The sequence below is a fragment of the Volvox carteri genome (genome assembly GCF_000143455.1).
Source record: "Volvox carteri f. nagariensis unplaced genomic scaffold VOLCAscaffold_16, whole genome shotgun sequence".
NCBI classification, from domain to species: domain Eukaryota; kingdom Viridiplantae; phylum Chlorophyta; class Chlorophyceae; order Chlamydomonadales; family Volvocaceae; genus Volvox; species Volvox carteri.
The window spans coordinates 1,461,219-1,482,740 of NW_003307559.1; the positions used below are offsets into that span (position 1 = coordinate 1,461,219).

The 21,522-nt window shown below is 54.2% G+C and overlaps 4 protein-coding genes across 4 annotated transcripts; 1 reads left to right on the forward strand and 3 right to left on the reverse strand.

The window, feature by feature from the left end:
* Positions 1-691: 691 nt before the first annotated feature.
* Positions 692-2,220, reverse strand: VOLCADRAFT_90361 (uncharacterized protein; the record flags this gene model as incomplete). Its single annotated transcript, XM_002949938.1, has 2 exons — positions 692-1,466; positions 1,790-2,220. 2 exons carry the CDS (start codon positions 2,218-2,220, stop codon positions 692-694), a joined length of 1,206 nt encoding a protein of 401 aa, XP_002949984.1.
* A 4,071-nt stretch (positions 2,221-6,291) lies between these two features.
* Positions 6,292-9,204, reverse strand: VOLCADRAFT_104520 (uncharacterized protein; the record flags this gene model as incomplete). The annotated part of the gene is made up of 6 exons (XM_002949939.1): positions 9,087-9,204; positions 8,705-8,967; positions 8,307-8,407; positions 7,434-7,501; positions 6,924-7,092; positions 6,292-6,408 (listed from the first exon to the last, which is right to left on the reverse strand). Exons 2-6 carry the CDS (start codon positions 8,901-8,903, stop codon positions 6,292-6,294), a joined length of 654 nt encoding a protein of 217 aa, XP_002949985.1. The 5' UTR covers positions 8,904-8,967; positions 9,087-9,204.
* Positions 9,205-9,420: 216 nt separating this feature from the next.
* Positions 9,421-11,991, forward strand: VOLCADRAFT_90363 (uncharacterized protein; the record flags this gene model as incomplete). The annotated part of the gene is made up of 6 exons (XM_002949834.1): positions 9,421-9,741; positions 10,012-10,095; positions 10,571-10,606; positions 11,022-11,109; positions 11,389-11,486; positions 11,914-11,991. 6 exons carry the CDS (start codon positions 9,421-9,423, stop codon positions 11,989-11,991), a joined length of 705 nt encoding a protein of 234 aa, XP_002949880.1.
* A 465-nt stretch (positions 11,992-12,456) lies between these two features.
* On the reverse strand, positions 12,457-21,024 carry VOLCADRAFT_104521 (uncharacterized protein; the record flags this gene model as incomplete). Its single annotated transcript, XM_002949940.1, has 17 exons — positions 12,457-12,988; positions 13,156-13,392; positions 13,693-13,824; positions 14,059-14,179; positions 14,466-15,283; positions 15,435-15,475; positions 15,543-15,616; positions 15,689-15,794; positions 16,886-16,901; positions 17,199-17,584; positions 17,839-18,029; positions 18,709-18,777; positions 19,701-19,764; positions 19,945-19,985; positions 20,317-20,388; positions 20,643-20,788; positions 20,917-21,024. The coding sequence occupies 17 exons, from the start codon at positions 21,022-21,024 to the stop codon at positions 12,578-12,580; spliced, it is 3,033 nt and encodes a 1,010-aa protein (XP_002949986.1). The 3' UTR covers positions 12,457-12,577.
* Positions 21,025-21,522: the final 498 nt, after the last annotated feature.

The window sequence follows — 21,522 nt, forward strand, 5'->3', positions numbered from 1 at the left end:
TTCTTCACTGGCCTCATCAACAGGAAACAGCGGGACAACGATATGGGCACGTTGCCACCTAGATGCCAGCCTGACAACTACTCGTATTCCAGCGGCAACCCTTTCGAAGGGCCCTTCTCACGCCGCCTATTTAGGCTCTATATTCTCACACCTCCCGATTTTGCATTCCGTACACACCACTTCAAAGCTCGTCCTAACTCCCTTGCTATGCAAATCCAACAACATAGCCGCACATATTCTGATCGATGCCGTCAACCCTTTCCGGACTTCTCGGGTCATACTGATCATGTTGTAGTGTAGTGCACAGTACTGTGCGACCAGCAGTGCAACATTTATTGAATACGTCGCACCACCACACGTTAGACTTATTTTCTCCTGCTCATATGTACGCGGCGGTTTAAAGTTTAGGTATGGGTGTGTTACGCATTGCGTTCATACACCGAGCCGCTGTAAATGCCTGGCAGCAGCAGCATCAACAGTAGCAGTAGCAGCAGCAATAACAGCAGTAGCAGCAGCAGCAGCTGGCCCCAAGCTGCCCTTCAGTAAACAACCCCGCGCCGCCGCACCCAGAACCCGCCCTCTGTCGCTCCTCACATTCCGCTACCTGGGCGCTTCCGCGTGTCGTACTACCCTGTTATCATCTCCTCCCAAAACTGGATCCATGTATGCGCTATTAGGTACCGAATCAAGCTCAGGATTTGGAACTGGAATCTGCTCCAGGGTTGGGGTTCGGATCCGACAACGACTTAAATTCGGGCTTACTGGCGTTATAAGGTAGAGGGCTGGGTTTATTAGGCTCCAGCTCAGCACTAGACCCCAAGCTGGTTCCGAATTCGGATCCAAATTCGGATCCAAATTCGGATCCAGGGTAGATCTTCGGTACCCAGACCTGCTCCCAGGTGGTGGATTTGGGCGTCTGTGCCCAAAACCCTGCCTTCGCCGGCAGACCCAGCGGCAAAAAGATCGTACTCGCGAGGTACAGGCTTCCCGTACTGATGTACACTTGCGCCAGCCATTTCTGCTTCCCTACTAATCCTATCTGAAGCCACCCGTCTGAGTCAAACGAGCGCTCGTCTAAAGTTCTATTAATGACTCTGGTCAACGCAACACGAGCTCGTGCTGGAGCTAACGTTTTTGGAAGTTTGTTTTTTAGCGCTGCTAGCGCCATTATTTGGAAAGCGGCACCGCGGTAAACAATGGACCTGCCAATGGGAGGATACGAACCGTCCGGTGCAATCATCTGCTCCAAAACCGCCGCACTGTGAGGGACAGAATAATTGACCAATTTTTCCAGCTCCTCAAGGTAGCTCACGTTGTAACCGGGGAAGAGCTCCGAATGGGGCTTACGTGTGGCGCGCAGCGCCGCGAAGATGTCGTACAACATGGGCTGGATGACGTACGAGTTGTAATAGTTCCAGGCGAACAACTTCCCATCGCCCCACCAGCCTTCTCCCAGGTACCACGCCCTGGATGAGAGAGGGGGACACGTGTGTGGGGTTTTGGGGGGTTGAAGGGGGGGGACGGGATGGGAGAGGCAGTTTGCTGGCTTGTTGGGGGAGCCGCGGTTCCCAAGTAAAGGAGCACCGGCCACTAGCCACAATAAAAGAGGGAATGGAGAGGAGAGAGGAGAGAGGAGAGCGTAATACGGAGAGGGAAGAGGAGTGGGAAACAAATCGAAACACATCAAAGACGCCTCTTCCCGGATTTCCCCTTACAAGCACACGGAATGACAGGTATTCGCAAACACACACAGGGCCCGCATGCACATTCCCGGGACAGACATACAAACCTGTGCATTTCAAGGCCGCTCAGTAATCGCTCCACGTTCACGTGCTCGCCAATCTTAAGGAAAAAAGCCTCAATGATCGAGGCAAACAGCATCCAATTGTTACGATGGGGCGGAATCCCCCGCGTCAGTCGTAGCGCCGAAACCACGTTGGCCTTTGTACGATCATCCAAACGATCCCAGAGCTCCGTGGGCGCCCGTAACAGCCCCTGAGCCAGGAAAGCCGCGTCTACCAGAGGCTGGCTCCGATCGCGGCCGGTGAATTCCATGTACTGCGTAGAGTTCGGATCTGTGCCCAGAGCGATGGCCTGTCTGCACGGATACACGGGAAAACAGCCGCCGACAGGGCCGCCGACGGCATCAGGGGGGTGGATATCTGTCAGTACAGAAAGCCGCAGACTCACGCAATATTCCGATGGGGGCCACACTGTCATTCCGTTAGAAAGGTGGCGAGCGAGGGGAGAAGACCAGTGAAAATGGTCAAAAGGTTTTCGCGTCTCCCGGCGGTTCATCGAGACAAAAAAATGAACATCGCGACATTATTTTATTTTCACATTATTAATATTATATGAGATTGAGCTTTAGTGGTGTTAGGTGCTCGTACACGCCGGCTGGTAATCTGTCAATCTTGGCGTGTGTGTGTTTGTGTGACATCGGAGTCTGTATGAGTACGTGTGGAAAACGAGGTAGTGGCACGCGTTGGAAAGGGACGTTGCGATACGTTGGATTTCGTGTTGAAAGATCTGTCCCTTACCCACTGGGCAGTTTCCCCCCTTCCGGAACGGGGGAAACGGCTGCTGGGCGGCAATGCGATGGTCGGCACATGGCCGTCCCCCCGTTAGCCTTTTGATTTCATCCACAAGGCTGAGGGCGGATCAGCCGGAAACCACCAGAACACCCGAAAGCGTTAGGCGTTTCCGAGAACGCAAAACATGCAACATGTTCTTTTCCTATGTTAGCCATCATATATTATATTTAGCAATATGGGCCAGTTGGAGAACATTTTATGAAGCTCTTCTGGATGAGTGCCATCTGGTAAAAGTCCGATCGTAGTTGCGGGATGATTCCGTCGAGAATCAGACGACGGTTGTGAAAATCCTGTGTCAAGATTGCGTTCTAGCTCGCGTTCATTCGGCTACCCTAGTCGCCACTTGTCACTAGTAGATTGATTTGAGCGGGCCCGTGCTGCGTGGAAGTTAGACCTCGTACTTTTAGCTTCTGCCTTGCCCATGGATTTGTGTGATACCAAACTTGTGTGGTTTTGTACAACCTAGAGGTAAGGAAAATGCCTGCAAAAAGGAACTGTTAACAGTATCAGTAACTTGTTGGCGGCGCATTTCACATCAAACACATGGCTTTGCATCTCTTATGTGGCCTAATCCTAGATAGCTCAGGTGGCACGCGCCCTGGAGGCGTGCTGCCCAAATTCGTGTGCAAAAATGCAAAAAATGTTTCGAGACACGGCGCCTAAGCAATTGCGTTGTGTAAAGTAAGGACTGGATTGTGGAAGGAGCGCCCGTTGCAACTACGGGAGGTCTTTGGATTACCCAAACGTTTTGGCCCGAATGTGACTGGACTTTTAATTAGGAGTGGAGAATTACAGCGTAATAGACTTTTTGGACCGTAAGTTACGCAAAGTGTAAAGCGCAAAGCGTCAAATACCGTATATTACGGTTTGGGGCGTCGTGAGACCAACCGTAATGCTTTACAGTCCCGTACCAGTGGCCATTTTCGTGAACCCAAAACATTTTAGTAATTATAGTAACATTAAATAACATTTTCTTTTAGCTGCTACGTCTGTTCGCGTGGTTCATGTGTAACAATGGCCGATGAGACACCCAAACAGCAGCCCGTGGTCATGAAAAAGCTGAACAACATTCTTAAAAGTAGCACAACTTTGCTGGCTGGAGTGGCGAGGACCCCAAGCGGCATACCGCCGGACACGGACAGCGATGACGACATCGCGATTGGCGCGCTCGCACGGAAATAAATGCACGACCACTTCAGAATGAGCAGAGTGCTGATTTCTAGTATCATTGTTTACATAGTTACCTTGGTGCTGGTATAGATCTACTTAGTTGTGGCTATGTTGAGGTGCGTTTTCGAACTTCGAAGCAAGGTTTTCGCGGCAAATCGGACATTTTCGTCTTCCATTAATTGCTCTAGAATGGATGTTAGATGTTATATGTTGCTTTGGAGGCGCGGTGGCGTGTGGACATCTGACTTCCGGTGAGGACAGGCAAAATGGACACCGTAATTGACGTTACGCCGTCACACCGAAAACTTACGGTCATTTTTGGGCCCTACCGTAAGTGCTTGAATGTAAATGCTCGTCGCTCCGTACCGGACTAGCGTGAAGTGGGCCTTTGCGTCCAGCCTTACACCCGATCCCAATGTTTAATCAGGCCACACCACATCCCAGCCACACCGCCTTGCGGCTCGTCTGCAAGGCTCAGCCTTGTCATGTCTCCGGGCTTCCTTGGATCCTCGCTTTCGCTATCTTTCCTGTCGTACTCTCGCGCCTAGTCGGCCCTGCCTTACCTCAAAATGAACACTACCTCGGTCGCGTAACTCGGCCTGAAAGGGGTGAGGATGTGCGGCAAACGCCTCCGCGCTTTTATGGGTAACGTTGCCAGCCTAGCTCTCCCCAGCGCGGCCAAACCTGATGATCGAGACACAGTCCGGCTTCTCCTCGGCAACCTTGTGCACTACTCGCCCGTCTGGTCAAAACGGGGTTTAAGGTACAGAACGTCCTGGCGGCTCCACTTTCTCCAGTCTTGGGTGAAGGCGTCCACTGCTAGGGCGTGGGGCCTCCAATAGCGATGCAAAGAAGCACCCCTGGTACTTTTGTGGAGAATTCGTCTGCAAAATGACGACCGTGGCCCGCATCCTTTCAGGCATGTCTCCGCCCACAGGCAAGACCAGCACTTCTTCATAAATAGAGATGTAACATGAGCGTAAAGTAGACACCTTGCAAGCCGGTTATACTTCGTTGCGTTGAGCTTTTGCTACCATAATGGCTTTGTAAGGTCTTACAAGAACGGCGAGAAAATGGCCATGTGACAAAAAGCATCGAGGTAGCCAATGAGGTACACTACTGGTTTAGGTAGGGAAAAAAGGACGAAACTTTATGTAAGGGGGCCCCCAAATCGACCACTGGAACTCTCAGAAATGCTAAATCTTTTGAAGCCACCTCCGATCAGCTACTGCTTAACTCATGTCGCGACCGCGGGTGTCATTACCGTAGTGCCTGTAAGTTTCGATAACTCGCATATGGAACGTCGCCTGCAATAATGTGTTCAGGCGTTGTAATGTTTCAAAGTTAGTTGATGAACTTTTGGGCCAAATGTTTGATTTTGTCGTGACTTCGGAGCTAGCGGAGCTACGACTCAGGTGTACGGCGTGTGATATTGTTGATCGATAACTTGACTATTTGGGCGGACTCAATTATTGAGATTGTAAGCCTAAGTTGCGTTTGAAAATCCTGATTCTCGTAGACCACTCTCTCGGCAAGTAAAGTCAGCTTACGCTTCCCAAATGTTAGGAGCGGTTTGGTTCCTTTACAGTTGGTATCAGAGCCTAGGTGATCCACCTCGCCTTGCTCGTCATCATCGACATCGTCGTCGTCATCATCGTCGTCGCCGTTGTCGTTTACCATGGCTTCCATCCCTGAGATCGAATTTCCCTTAAGGCAGGTTTTCGGCGGTCGGTACGGTGCACGGAACCGTTGCCAGGGAACACATGTTGCAGGGTTACCTCGGTTGAACCAGGTTGAACCAATAAACAGAGGCCGTACTCTACATCCGAGTACTGCGATGCTGTACACTTCAAGTCCTTCTGGAATTTTAAATCAGCTTTGGTTCTTTCTGAAGTTGGATGTATTTGGCTGGTGTTCAAGAAGCCAACGACGCCCCCGCGGGATGAAACCCTCTAAAGCCATAGAATCCTCCTATCCACCCTCGCACGCAAGAGGGACCTTCTGTGGCTAGCGTTGGCGCTACGCCGCATCCTCCAGCCACGGTCTGTAGCGAATTGAGAATACGTGGAAATACTGTGCATGCTTGCTGTGTTTCGTGTATGTATGTATGCGTGTTCCCTGCTCGCTTTCCTTTCCTAGGCCATGCTCCCAAAGAGTCCCACATGTCGCGGCACACACACCACAGACACTGCTCACGGCTGCTGCCATTACCCCCAACATTTTCCAACCTTCATACCGAAGCAAAAAAAAGAAGAGACCAGACAGACAGACAGACAGACAGGCGGGTCTCAACTCCGCCGCCCAACCCCCAGCAGGAACAAGAGCTCCTGCCTCACCACCCCCAAAAAGGCAGCAACATCACCTTACATTTCCAACTCCCCTCCCCTGATCCGTAGCAACCTCTCCATTCCTATCCTCTCCTGGTCGGCCACCACGGCTGGGCTGCATGCACTAGGCTGCCGCTGGGGAACTGGCTTCCCTTCCATGGCCCCCCTTCCCCTTCTCCTTCCCCTTCCGTCCCTCCCCCTCACTCGTCATCCTCAGCGCCCTCAGCGCCGAAATCCCCGGTGACCCCCGCCGCGATGAGGTTCATGGCGTTCTGAGCCTCCTCCCGATCAAGTCGCCCGTTCTTGTCCTTGTCCGCCTGGTAAAGGAGGAGAGGGGAGAAGGGGGGAGAGGGGTTTTAGGGTTTTATGGGTGGATATCCACCCTCAACTCTATCCCCAGCCTGCCTTCACCCCTCCCTCCTCGCTACCCGCCCTTAACCAATCCAGCCGACCCTCACTTTACCCACCTAGCAGTGATTATTCCCAACGACAATCTTTCAGATGCTTGCCACTGCACTCCCGTCTAACGATGAGGAGAAAAAAGGCGCCTCCCTTTACTGGTGCCTTCCCCCCTTGAGCTTGGTACCTGCTTCAATCGTCTGTGGCTCGTCGTACAACCCCCCTTCCTCAAGCCGCGAGAGGCGCAAAAGGCAACGGCAATGTAATGCGATGTGACTACTCCCCCTTGCAAGACTCGCCTCAGGCAGGCCTGGGTCACCAACCCTACCCTGGGGTCACGTGCGTATGTACTTCGCTCGTATATTCCCCTGTTGTTGTTGTTGTTGTTTTCCTGCCCCCCCCATTTCCTCTCTCTCCTCCTCCCCATTCTCACCATCTTGAAGGCCACCGGCACCACCTCCCTCCCGCGCTCCCCGAGGTCGCCGAGGCCCAGCTGCAGCTCCTCCAAGCTCACACCCGCCTCGCCGTCCCGCTCCATCACCCGTAGCCAGCGCTCGTCCACCTCCAGCTCCAGAGCCATTCCCCGGGAGAACTCGTCCACGCTGGGAGGGGGAAAAGGAGGGGGAAGGAAGGGGGAAAGGATTGAGAAAATGCACTTTGGAAGGAAGAAATTGAGAGCGCGAGCTTGAAAGTGAATGGGTTGTGCACTTGTGCGCAGGTAAGCGTTAAAGGGAGGAAAAACTGCTAAACGAGGTGGTATGCAAGTGCCAGGCTGGGTTTCCATTTGAATCGAACTGCCAACCAACTCTTGAAATCCATTCAACAGTAAGATTGTTCTCTTTGATGTAAGAAAGTACTGGATTTGGTAATAATAAGGATAAGTTCATCGGTCCATTTATTTAAGTCAATTTAAGTCGAACTGTGAACCAATGCGGCGGCTTACGTCAGCACGGCGTCGTCGTTGAAGTCCACGGGCGCCATCACGTCTCGAACCACGGTCTCCCGGGGGAGCTAACGAGGGAAGGGGAGGGGGGAGGGGTATTTTACAAACCTTACATTATATGTTGGTGGTTTTGAGATAATCAGGTAATTTGTTTTCAATGGCCGACGGCACGGGGGAAGCAAATGGACACAGCTCCCAAGAGCGAGCCCTAGGGTTGCAAGGGACAAGGACGGGATCCTGGATCCTAGGGGGTCGTCATCAAGAAGATTATTTCATTCCGCATCGCATCCATCACAACCCGGATCCAGATCCAGATCCGGTTAAAGAGATTCGATCAGACATGGGAGATGCAGAAAACAGCTGCAACTAACCAACAAACTTCCCTTGGCAGGAGCAGGAGCGTCAAAGAAGCACTGACTTCCCGGGTGCAGCCGAACCCCTGCTGTGCCAACCCCCCATTTAAACACAGGCAAGCGCATAGAGGCGGATACACGCCTCCTCTTTTGAAGGCTGGAAGCCCTTCGCGGTACTGCCGATGCGTACATCAAAAAGCGAAGTGATTCAGCAGGGGCCTGAAGTACGGTGCTGGTGTTGGCGACTCCAAGCTCCCCATGCACCAGCAGGACCGTACAACCGTACGGCTCCACGGGGTGAACAATTGCCGACGCTCTGCCAGATCTTCTCCTACCCTATCTAGCCTTTATCTTCTTCGCAACATTACACAGTCTTCAGTACTTTCAATAATAAAATATTTCATCAATAAAACAATTGCTTATCATTTCCAGAGCAACATGAACTTTCCTGTTAAGGAGCAGCACTTTGCAATCCAATCGCTGCTGTACTGTTATCGTACAGCACCGCGCCGTATCGTACCGTGAGGCCACCGTTCCGTTGCAGGGCGCCCCGAATTTCGTCAACGTCCAGCAGCCCGTCCCCGTTCTCGTCCATTTTTTGTACGAGCGGTCGTACAAGATCTACGCAGATGCATAGTCATGGGCAAGTAATAAAGCCCCGGTTGACCGGAAATGACGAGGACCAGGGCAATGATACCCAGGAGGAATGGCCGGGTGAGATGAGAAAGCACTTCCCATCTGTACATTGAAACGCCGGTGGCGTGGGAAACAGCCACCTTAGCCCAAGCAGGGTGAGGAAGACGTGCGGCACCGTACTTCTCCCAAAGTTGGGGATGTATCATCGAGTTGTATATTCCTATAGATGTGAGCTTGACGAAAGCACAGTGGGCTTATCGTTACTCGGAGAGCGTAGCTCACCCGAAAGGAGAGGTCCCGCAGCACGGGCTCTGCTGGCGCTGGACGCCAGGCTGGCGACACTGGTGGCCAGGCCTAGCAGGACAGAGCGCCGGGCAACAGCAGCATCAGGAACTGCACGAACGCTTTCCGTAGTCCTGGTGGATGCAGGGTGGCTGCTGGCGCGCCCTGCAGCGCTCCGAAGGATGACTGCTTGACGCATCGTCGGTGGCTGGACTTATACTCTAATGATATGGGTCTTGTCTTGCTACACTTGCTTGATACACCTGAGAGAATAGCCCAGATCAATTTCTGAGAGGCGATGGGATCAAGGCTATGCTGTTTACGAAGGACGACGGCGGCGGGAGCTTGGATCATATGACAACATATTGTGTCAGAAGCACACCTGGATCAATTTGGCACACTGCAAGTTGATTTAACCTCTGCGAGGGAACACGACGCCTTGCGAATGGTATGACTAGGACAAGAGCTTCGTAATATGGGGAGACAATAGTGCTTGCGCACGGTACAAGTATGAATTATAAAACGGTGGCATTGATAAGAAGAACATGATACCTATGCAAACAAGAAGCGATCCACAATTCCGTACCTCCGCAGCGCAAGTTTGTCGTTCCATGCAAGGCAAAACAAGGTGCATAGACTGGGTCAGATCTTTCAAATCATTGATCAAGTAAGCATTACATCTGCACTACAAACAGTAAACAAACAACACGCAAGACATGAAAACCATTCTGCGCACGCCAGGCTGCGCAAGACCCCAGAAGGGCTTACCCCACCCATATCGACCTAGAGTACACCTAGCAGTGACCTTTCCTAATCCCGCTCAGCACCCGGCAACGCCACGACGCAGCATTCCTGCCTACAGCTTCTTCGATGGCCTTAAAAACCTGTTGCCGGGAAGCGGCGGCAACAAGACTCAGCCCAGCAGACAACAACAGGAGGAGCCACTGGATGAAGAGGAGGATGAGGGTTCTGAGATGATGCGTTTGGACTCAGAGAGCGGCGGGCTGGCTGAGGACCAGAGCGCGTTCGGTCCGCTGGTAAGCACATGGCCATTCGTTGCCTAGGCTATGATACCTTTGACCCATTTTCTTCCCCCCTGCCATCCTTCTTTTTCTCTTTCTCTCCCTTTCCCTGCTCTCTCTCTCTTCTTACTCTGGCCTGGCGGGTCCTGTTCACGCTTCCCTCTCGCATGCACAGACCCACATCCTAAATCCCCGGTTCCTATACTGCGCGTTCCCTTCCTCTCCAACCTTTAACGCTTGACCAGCTACCCTCCGTACCCCCTGCTCGTCACATCCGAATCTCAGGCGGTCCTGCTGGTGGGGTTCATGGCTGAGGAGGTGGAGCAGTTCCGTGGGCTCATGTTGGAGATGGAGGCGGACATGGTCAAAGTGAGGAGGCCCGGGTCGGGGGTTCTGGATGTAGATATGTGATGATGTGTCCATCATGATTTCTTAGAAAGAAGCAAGTTCAGCAAATTAGAAAAGTTGCAGTTTAATGTAAGGTACAACGCTCCTACGCGCCTGGTCTGAAGAAAGGTGTTGCAAATCCTATTTTACTCAGTGCGTGCCTTCTCCACCATTCCCAGGGATAGGCATATGTGATCCCGCACTATCCCGCATGAGGTGGTTTTCTTGCAGATTGAATGCTGCTCCAATCTACTGATGAATCATGGTGTCCTGTCTTATGTTGCAGCGGATCCCGAAGGAAGCGTCGTCGGTGCCTCATGCCGTACAACACGACGCATACTGATGTTAGCTTTCTAATTCTCAATGCACACCGTAAAAAATCCGAAATGTCGATTCGTCTTGAATCCCATGGCAGATCGTGCCTTGCTCTCCAAGCATGCTGGGTGGCACCTTGCAGCAAGCGTTGGAGACGGAGTTCCCACAGTACGAACAGGTAGGTACGACAGGTACGAATGAATTGAGCAGTACTTAGGGTTGTATTAGTACAGATTTAGGCGAGCAGCTTCCTGAGTGCCTTTATGTGTGTGGTGGTGGTATTCAGGGTGTGGACTCCCATTCTTCGTTGTCGGGAGAAGGCGCAAGGGAAAGAAAGAGAGAGAGAGAGAGGGAGAGAGAGAGGAAGAAAAAGGAAAAGGGAAAGGAATAGGGAAAGGGAAAGGGGATCCTGTGTGCGCTTTCTGTCGGTGACTCATTAGTCCGGTAGTCGACTTTTTACGTCTTTACAATGCTAGGAACGCTTCCTTTTATCCTGGACCTCCGTATACCTGGGCTTCGCTGATGCTCTAATCTAAATGGATGTGCATCCACCCTGGATTTTTCCCGCCCATCTCAACGTCAACCCAACACAGCCGCCACTGGGCACCCGACGCACAGTCTTTCTGAGCGGTATGATCGGAGCTGAAGTGGTGGAGGTGATTGCGGCGTACCGGGAGGCGGGTGAGTATCTCGGACCTTGGAGCAGAGCAGCAGCAGCATAAGGAGCAGTAGCAGTAGCAGTAAAAGCAGCGCTTTTTCCAAGACAATCAGCTGCTATCAGCTGCACGGGTAGCAGCTAGATGGCGTCGTTGTTTCGTTATTCGGCTCGCCTGGCCGCCTGCTTTCCTACCCTGCGCGCCGCTGCCTCTCCTCCCATCGCCTCACTTCGCACCTCTACTAAACTCTACTCGGCGCGCTTGGATGGATTTACGCACGTTTACACTCTTGCCTCCTCTGCAGGCATGCCCCCGACTGTGTGGGCTGCTGCGGTTCCCAACAACTACACCCGGGTGGTGAGGGAGCTGGTGGAGGAGGTGCATGCGGATAACGCCGCGATGGTGAGTGGTGACGGTGCATGGGTAGGTGGGTGATGTGATGGTGGGGGAGTACGTGGAACGCATGATATCAGCGAGCTCGTGATAGGTCCGTGGAGAGGGGGTGCTACGGGACTGGATTCGATGTAGGATTTGGTGAGCAGGGGCAACATAAAAATGTTTGAGGGATGGTAGAGGACAAGTTGCAGCAGGGCCCAGTAGCTCTGACTAGGAAGCAGGATGTGGCAGGTGGCAGCGTGACACGGCCCAAGGCCGGTGCCTACCTCTGGAGGCCGGTTATCGGTCCCGTCAAGTCTGGTCGGCGCTATCTTTTTCCAGTTTTTGAGAATAGCCTATGTCAACCATTCCACCATTTTTAAGTTTCCCGAAAAGAATTGCCGATGCTGAAGGATACGGAGTTGTCGTTCCCCCTGTGGTTTGCCCTCCGCAGATGCGGCGAGCTCAGGAGGAGCAGGCCCGTCAGGCGGCGCTGCAGGAGCTGGAAGGAGAGGAAAAGCAGCAACGGTAGACGATAGAAGGCTTCTGCGGCTAAGGCTGTGGGTTGAGGACGATTGGCATTTTGACCGTGACTACTTATAGACAGCAGTGCGCCAGTCGTGACGTATCTCCGGTGCTGGCGGAGTTCATGCCTAGGCATGTATCATTTTTCTCGTCTCCAGCTGGTAGACGTCTTATGAATTATGACGGCAGCTATGATTTTTCATAGTAACTTTCAGGTGAAAGCATTATGAATGATGAGACGCACCCGACGTCACACACGCATGTGCATCCTTTCTCTTCGTGAGCCCAAACCCTTGTGGTATCATATACTGGCGTATCTGGAATTGCGCTGCACCATGTCACATAGCCTTCGTCGTCTATGATGTCGTAGTTATATCAATGTAAGAAAACACGGAGGGCTCCGTAAACTAACAAGCGATTCATTATCAGAGTGGTAAATTTAATGAACTTGAGGCTAAGAGACAAAAGTAGACGCAGCACTCACATTAAACATAACCCCACGTGGCATATCAATTACTGCCTGCATTTATACCTTCGTCTTGTACATCTCGAATTTACGTCGATAGTTCGCGTCGCGCAGAGTGCATCGCGTGTTACGACGATTTTGAGCAAGCAGGCGCAAACGCACAGGGGCATACCCATCCAGGGGCATGGCTGCCGCAGGGAACATTCCTAAGCCGCAACAATAACCAGCCGCCGCCGCGACAACCCAAGCTACTGCAAATGCGCTGTAATGTCGAAAAAAGCCATCCATTGCACGGAAACACATTGCAGTAGAAACATCGCATGCCGAAACAACTTTCTGAAAGATGCCGACAGGCGAGTCCTCGAGCGTCTTCATGGCCGATGCAATGCAGGAGGGCATCAAAGCAATTAGATTGTCGGAACCCAAAGCCGTTGGTTGGATCAAAGCCGTACGTAATCCACATGCCAGATCCGAAGTCCTTCATGCAGCCCTCGGGTATCGCCTTACCTAGCGTTCGGGCAGCTGTTGGCCCAGTGACCTGGCGGCGGATCCGAGAGGGCAGGTGATGCAGCGAGTCACGTAGCGATCAGGGTTAAGACAAACGTTGGGTGCAACTTCGCCATCATGGCATGTGATATGCTGGTAACTACGAGGATGAATGTGAAAGCTTACGATTGGCAGCCTGTGACCTGCTAGCGGACCTACCAGGCTGACCGCATTTGTAGCAGTTGCCCTTGCCGCCACCTCCACCTCCGCCAGCGCCACCATGACCGTAGCCACCGGCCCCATAGCCCCCGCCGCCGCCACCTCCTTCCCGATTGAAGCGACTGGCAAAGGACTGTGGTGGACCTCCGCCGGCTCCACCACGGCCGCCGTAGCCCCCGCCGCCGTACCCACCACCCCCGCCACCTTGCTTGCTCGGACAGTCGCGCGCCCAATGACCTGCTCATGGCGTTACATGGTCATGTGAGGCGCAAAATCATATACCATGCAGTGCAACCTTGTCGCGCCTACACATGGCCATGGACTACCAACACATAACATTCATCATCAGTATAACCCGGCCTCGAAACTAAAAATATCAAAAAGCCTCTCAGCAACAGCGCGCCAGCACAATCCTGTCCAGGTAGCTAACCAGCCCAGCTTCCGGTCCCCATCGCATAACGAATGCAGCTCTTAACGAACACGACAGCGCGTTGTAAAATATCAAATTTTTATGCGAAAGCGTCAGTCGGAACTCACCGGTCTGATTGCACAAGTAGCAGGGAGCTCCGCCGCTGGCGCCGCCACCGCCACCGCCCCGGCCGCCAAAAGCACCGCCACCGCCCGCTCCGACACCGGCCGACCTCTGGGGGCACGAACTGGCAAAATGCCCTGCAGCAGGAAAGCGGGCCGACCATAGCGGTAGAAATAAGACTGGATGACGGTAAAAATGCTTTCTTGACCCGCATACGAACGTTCTGAACAGCACTCGTGTGATGGCATGGCGTTATGTCAAGGCCGCCTTCACAGAAGCTTGCAATAGGAGAGCATCTCAGCAACGTTAAGGACGTCGTATGAGTGCGATATGCATTTTTAAAGCAGCCGAACACTGTCCATACCACAGACCTGGTTGGTTGCAAACGTAGCAATTACCGCCGGCCGCCCCAACCCCTCCGGCACCCCCACCGGCACCGCTACAGTTGCCAACTTCGTCCGCCCATTGGAAGAATCTGCAGCGTGTGGGATCCTGCGGATATACGGAGCAGAAAAATTAAAACGTACACGGATATGACAAAAACATAATGCAGCAACGACCCACAGGAGAAAATCGGGGAAATCCACGCAAAATGCATGTTGCCCCCATTTCCTGGACCTAGATAGATCCTTCACCACCAGCACAGCTGATCTCACTGCGTTGCTTTCAATGCATTGGAAATGCAGAAAGCACACCAGTGGCATAGCGGAACCCGATTCATAAAGTGCACTCAATTAGGTCTTTCCCAGTTGCCGCCCTTGCAATTTATAATGCTAACGTTCTCATACAGCACTGCGCGCTGGCAGCAGGATTGTGCTGAGCCCTTATCATATCCCACATCATCTCCGCTCGTAAAGCCGCTTGGGAAGCCCGACCCACATCGCGCATCTTGGGGCAAGCGTAGAACTGTCGACCGGGGTTATTGGCGCTGTTGGAGGTTTTAACCGGGCAATCGACACCGCACATGCACTTGACGTAATCGTTGCCGCCAGCAACGTCTTCTCCGGCGCCTGCTGGGCCGCCTGCTCCGCCGCTGTACGCGACAGACCCAACGCCTTGGCCTGTGTAAGGGTTGGCTGTTGGCCCGGACGTGCTTGCTGCTTGGCTGCCGGCGTAAGGGTTTACCACATATGGGTTCTGGCCAGCCCCAGCGCTTCCCACGGCACCGTAGGGCCCCCCACCGCCGTAAGCATCACCACCACCATAGGCGCCTCTGCTGGCCTGTGTTGCCCCGCCGCCAGAGCCGAGCTCGTCTTCCCATTTAAAAAAGTTGCACTGGTCGCCTTGGGGTTTCGCGCACTTAAAAAAGGCACGACCAGGATTCTTCCCTGTGGTGGATACGCGGCGGATGCAGGGCTGCCCGCACTGACACGACGGCGCGTTGCTCTGAGGGTTGGGGCTGCTGCTATCGCCTCCGTCAGCAGCGCTGAGACTTGTCGCACCGTTGCCCTGGTAGTCATAGGATGCGGGAATCGTATGCCTGAAGCCCGGTGTTCCCCCAGTTGCTCGCTTAGAGGCCGGGTGATCGTAAATTGGGTCAAAAGTGTCCGCCTTGTGCGTCCCATTTGCGGCGGGGGTGTTCACATCCACATGGTGCTGCAAAGGATAAGCAATAACGCAACGGCGACAAAGGTGTCGCAACAAGAATGACGATACTGAAGTGTTTTATTTTTTGAAGCATATCTCCATAGGGCGGGTCCCTGTTGAATAGGACGGTAGTTATTCTCGTGGAAAAACGTATCCTTACCTCGCCTCCCAGCTCACGCCCACGCTTCTGACCAGTCGCTTCTGCAAATACAAGCTTTGCGAAGTTTCAATGCCGGCATGAGTGCGCAATTGGCAATATGAAGCTTACCGTTACGGTTGTCCATCACGTATGGATTTCCCGCGCTCAGCGCCTGAGCGCCTGGGTCAGCTTTTGAAGGTGGCCTGCAAGTTTAAAGTGCCAGGTTCGCATGACTTTGGGCAGGCTAGGTGCCCGCATCATGGTTAAATCCGGACCTGTATTCGATTTGATCAAAATCATCATCGACGTCGCCGTCTTCGTAATCATAACCCTCATAAGCCATCGTTTCTTTCAAGATTGATAGTCCGCTTGATGAGTCCGCTGCGGTGCGCAGGAATTGCTTAGCAGTGAAGTCGCAAACGTTATATAAATTCCGCCAGCACCTATTTTACAGTATTGCAACGGTCTCCTTGCCAATAAGAAATTAATACTATCAATTCGTACAGCTGCAGTGTTACACCTCATGTTGAACCTTGTCGACATCATGCTGTGCATGGCATGTACGGCGTGTTACCATCAAACTCATGCGATTCAAATGCATCCTGCCCGCCCGCAAGGCATCAAACTTTGATTGCTTGGTGTTTTTTCGTTCATACAATATAAGAAGGACAAGCCAGACGATGCCAAGAGTTGCTTTCCTCAATGCAAAAGTGCCGGTAATTTAGTGTCTTGGTCACTTACGCCGTAATCGTTTTACCTGAGTAATCATATAATAGACGGTTCGCCTGGAGTAGCCGTTCTGAGAACCCGGGTTCTCATGCCAGCTGTCGCTTGTTCTCCATGCTCTGAATAGCCTTGCGCGGCCCTTTCGACCGATGCGCCAATTTTATACCCTCAACTCCAACGCCTCTGTTAGTTGCACTGCAACCTCCGACCTCTCGCCTAGCGTCATGGCCCCTTCTCGCTTGTGCGCCCTCCCAACCTGAGCACACCTGCCAGCATCTCCCAATTCCTATCGAAATTCACGTTTCGTGCGTTCAAGTTTCACTGCATGGGGCTTGCGAAGGAAGCTGGCTCGTGCTGGGCGGTACAGTCGCGTGCAGTGCATAAGCTCAGAGGGCCAGCCCTGAAGACCAACCCTAAGAGCAGGACCCGTTGCCACGGGTTTGCGAGCATGAATACAGGATCAGTGGACCAGGACCAGAGGAACCCTGACGCCTTCACTAATCCTGTAATTAAGGCTAAATCGCCTCCAGGCAGGAGAGCAGCTCAATGGGCCACCCTTTCAGGGCGTGTCTACTCTTCTAGCTTCTCAGGGCTCAGCCGCCATGCCTCTGCACAGAATGGATATAACGTAAATGGCGCGTCCGCGGTTTGCAAAGCAGCCAAGTACCATTCATACAGCTACTATCTTAGCCCCCTCGTCTTGACGTCTTGCGCGCCACCATCGCCGCCGCCGTCACCATCCTCACCACTTTTAGATGGCGCCTGGGAAGAACAAACGATGGAAGGCATAAAGGAAGGGGATTATGCACAAAGGAAGACCTCGAGAAGGCATTGGAACCAGGCCCCATCCGGTCAACATAGACGAGACCTGGAGACCAAGACAACCGCGGAAGGGCCTTAGTAAGAGTCAACCGCGGAGGGCCAAATAAAGGAGCCAGCCAGCCAGGCCTAGGCCAGCCTAAACCGACCTATTGCAAACCAAGCACAGCTGGGCGCAGCTATAACGAATTCAGTTCCCCCGAAGCGAAGCCCCCGAAGCCGGGCCTACGGACCACCCACCATCTGCTGGTGCACCTCCGCAAAGTTCCGCCTCAGCCAGGCGTTGATCTCAGCGTTGCGTAGATCAGTGAAAACTGTGGCAGGGTTGGGTTCAGGACAGCCCTGGCCCCGGCGGCGAGGGAAGCCGAAGGATACGTGGCCCACCAACATGTCAGTCTTGGGGCTACCAGTATCAGCCGCGGCGGCAGCAACGGCACGCCCGCGGACGTTGCCCCAGATGCCGCCACCGCCGCCGCCGCCGCCCCCGCCGGCCCCCGCATCATCGCCATCTTCCTCATCATCGTCAGCGCCGTCCATGGCTTTGATGTTGCTCCTTGGGTCGTCGCTGCTAAGGGGGAAATTGCTGACGATGAGAGGCCCGCCAGAGTCACCCGCGCATGTGCGACCTGACAGAAAGGTATTGGAAGGGTCAGGGGCGTCAAGCACCCGCACATGTCCCCCCATCTCCTTTCCCTACGCACGCGCGTGTGTATGTGTGTGTGTGTGTGATGTTTTATGCGGTGTGTAATGCGGCCTTTAGTACTGCAGGAAAGCCTGAACGCGTGTTAACAGCTGTGTTGCAGCGAGCTGAGGAGCGGCTATAAGGGAAGGCTGGATAAGGATTGCAAAGGCCTTCGTGCACCCACCCACCGTTACCCACCCGTCGTACACAGCATGCGTGTCGTAATTGTCGTATCGTACGGCTTAAAGAGCTCCTGGCAGGTGGACTTGTCCAGCGGCGCTACGTCCCCCCGGCGTAGCCCCTCACTTAGCGAGCTCTCCTCTGTAGCGCCCCAACCAAGGGCCGTCAGATGAGCAGATCGCGGCAACGAGCTATTGGAAGGAGGAAGCCTACGGGTTGTCCGGGGGGGGGAAGGGAATAGAATGAATGCGAGTAAGGACCGGCAGCAGGTGGGAAGGACGTACGGGAGTGGGTATGTAATGGCGGGGGGATGTGCGTGTGTGTTTTGCCTTCGTATGTCCACCGTCTGGCGGGAAATATGCCGTAAATGGTCGCCTAATTTGAAATCCGTCTGAGGACTGTTACGACTCGCAAGAACAGGAACAGGAACAGCAGAGGGGCTTTTGTTGGTTGTTTAATTAAGTGTTCTGTCTAGCACCAGAAAGACAGGGATGGTCTTTTGGAATCACTCCAAGCACAGGCCATTCCGTGGCAGGCTCCAAGCAGAGGCACCCCTTCGCCCAAACAGCAAGCACTCTCCCTCCGCTTTGCAACTTCCCCTCAAGCCATCAAATCCCCGAACCACCTCCACCACATATCACCTCGCGACCAGATTCCCACCACAGACCACACTCCCTGCCAACATGCACGCGACCCTAATCCTCCAGGCGACCTTAATCCTCCGGGGTAATCAGTTCGCAGAAGAGCCCCGCCCTCCTTTTTCGATCCCCAATCGCGCCACACGCGCTCCCAAAAGTCTTCTCACGCAAAAGGCAAACAGAAAACCCTTCCCAAGTTCTTTTCACACCAAAATCAGAGACCCTGCTACTCAGACGGCCCACACCTTACCGGATGGTTTGCGCGGTCTGCGGGGCGTCCTGGTCCAGGAAAAGCAGCGCCACGTCGTAGTCGAAGTTGCTGACGGTTGCGGCGGTTTGCGGCGGTTGGGCGGCACATTCAGACGTTTATGTATGTATATATAGGTACATACATGCGTTTGCAGTGCTACAAGATTATAGATACACATGTTAGAAGGAAGCGCCGCTGTTGGCTGTGTACCATGCTCTTAGCGCAAAGGGTCAGGTGCGTGAATCAGGTCAGGTGCGCGAACGCCTGGGACCCGTAGGTGGAACCAAACACTGGTGAGGGGCCCTACACAGCGGCAGCAGTAGCAGCAGCAACCGCCGCCGCAGCAGCAGCAGCGAACAAGCACGAGCACGGAGCAGCGATGCAGCAGCCGGACTGGTGGACGATTGTTTGGGGCGCGGCCACGTCAAAGGGGCTTACACACACACACGTGAGGTCGTGCGCGTGTGCGACGCCTCCCCCATCCCCCGGGGGGAAGGAGAGCGGAGCTAGCGGGCCTGCGGCTCTCGGCTGCTTAGGAGGGGGCAGAGCCCCCTCTAGCGCCCCTCTCCCGTCTGCGGGAGAGAGCTTAGGCGGTGTTTCCGCCCCTCTGTGGCCAGTGTCGTCAGGCCCGGTCAGATACTTGTAACGTTCCCACAAAGGCATACATACATACATACATACATACATACATACATACATACATACATACATACATACATACATACATACATACATACATACATACATACATACATACATACATACATACATACATACATACATACATACATACATACATACACACATACACACATACACACACAGCGCGTGTGTGTGTCCTCAACACGTCCACCTCGCGGCTCTTCTCATCCGGGCGCACGAGGTGAGCGAGGACAGGAATGCCGTTGGAGACGTACAACACATACACAACACGTGTCTCACACAGCTGCAGCTCTTCTCCTCCTCCTCCCCCTCCTCCTCCTCCTCCACACCTAGGGTTATACTTGGGATGTGCCACGCTCCGAGACCTCAATGCGGGTCCACCAGCTCGGCCACCTGTACTGCCGAGTACAACAAGAGCGGTCAGAGCGTTGACCAGTGCCACTGGCCCTGCCGCCGCCGCCGCCACCAGCCGGCCGCCGCCGGCGCCACCGCCGCCGCCGGCGCTGCTGCCGCCGTCAGCCGTACGTTGCAGCCGCTGCAGCCCTAGGTACACGAGGGGGTTCGTGATCCCACCGACCGCAGGGGTGACGCAGTGTCCGGCGGTGATGATGATCCTGAGGGTGTGAAGGATCGAACACGGGAAAGCGCGCACGGCATGTTCGGTATTGGACGACCGTTCGTTCGGAGCTAGGTTGGTTGGTGGGGAAGAGGGCGGTCTCGGGCTTCGGGAGAGAAGAAGCATTGTGAGACGTGAGCTCTTAGCGCAAAGCCCCAGGACGACCTTCGACGGGAGCTGTCCACAAGAGCCGTCCGCCTTCGCTGCTTTTCCACAAGCTCTGGGACGTTAAATACTAACAGAGAGCAATTGATTTTTTTGAAGGGACGCAGAGATACTCGTACGACACGGTGTTCGTGGCTGTTTTACCGTGCAATCATCTGCCGTACCTTGGATGGACGAGCGATCCCGCGCACAGGTAGGAGCCATCGGGCCGTGCTACCACCGCCACGTACGGGTGTCTGCGTGGGCATATGGCGGGTAAGGCAAAGGCGTACAAATTCCAAACAGAAAATATTTTGAAAAATAGTTCGTAGAACGCAGGCCCCGTTCGGTTTATCCTTTTCCTGCGTAAACGACAAACAACAAACTCCTCAATTTGTTGGTTTAAGCTGTTTCAACACCTCTTCCAATGCCCCATTCTTCCAAAGCGCACATGGTTGCTTTTGAGGTTCATGCAGGAGCCCCTGGTGAAAGCGGCCCCCCACGTCCTCACCTAGAAATGGACGCCTCACTTCCGTGTTGGATGAGCCGGCGCTGCCTTAATCGTCCCCAACCAGTGCCGCCGCCACCCGCCACAGCGCCCAACGGCTTCCGTTCGTCGCTGCCGATCCACTGCGCTGAAACCGACCCACGGGTCTGCTGCGATGGCAGCGGCGCGACAGCGGCGCCATAAGGCGCGGCGTCCGACACGCCGGGCAGGTTCACCGCCCGTGGCTGCCACCAGGCTGCCAGGTCCCGCAGTCGAGGCGCAGGAGCGGTCCTCTTACGGCCGCTGCCGCCGCCGCCGCCGCCGCCGCTAGCCACGGTGGTGAAAAAACCGCCGCCGCCATGTCGCTCATCCACCCAAACGCCGGGATCTTCACAACCACCATCATAACCTTTAGGAGAACTTGTCAAGCGTCCACAGCCACGAGCATTGTGCGCCGCCGTCTCCGCATCCGCCGCTGCCGCTAACGCTGCCTTCGGCGGAGTCCTTGAAGCCGCTGCCGCCGCCGCCGCCGCCGCCATATTGGCTGCAGAAGCGGCAAACAAATTCGACGAGTACGGCAAGTACGATGAAGCCGTCGTGAGGAGCATCAAGTACTGGAGGGCTAAAAAGATTGCCGCCAGCCATCCACAACTGCGCAGGGCGAACCTAATTAGGCGTGTGATGGCAATGTTGCCGGCTGGTCGCATCTGTTGCTGAGGCCGCCGCCATCCACGAGCACCGATGCGTGCCATCTTCTTGTGTTTCAGCCCCCCCTCTCCCTCGCGTGGCCCTCGCGCGGTTTAGATCCGGCCTAGCTCCTCCCCCCGTTTGCCTTGGTTTGGTTGTACCACTCACGCCTCCTGGTAGTGGCAGCTCTCTGCCTACCTTCGCATGCGCTCCTTCC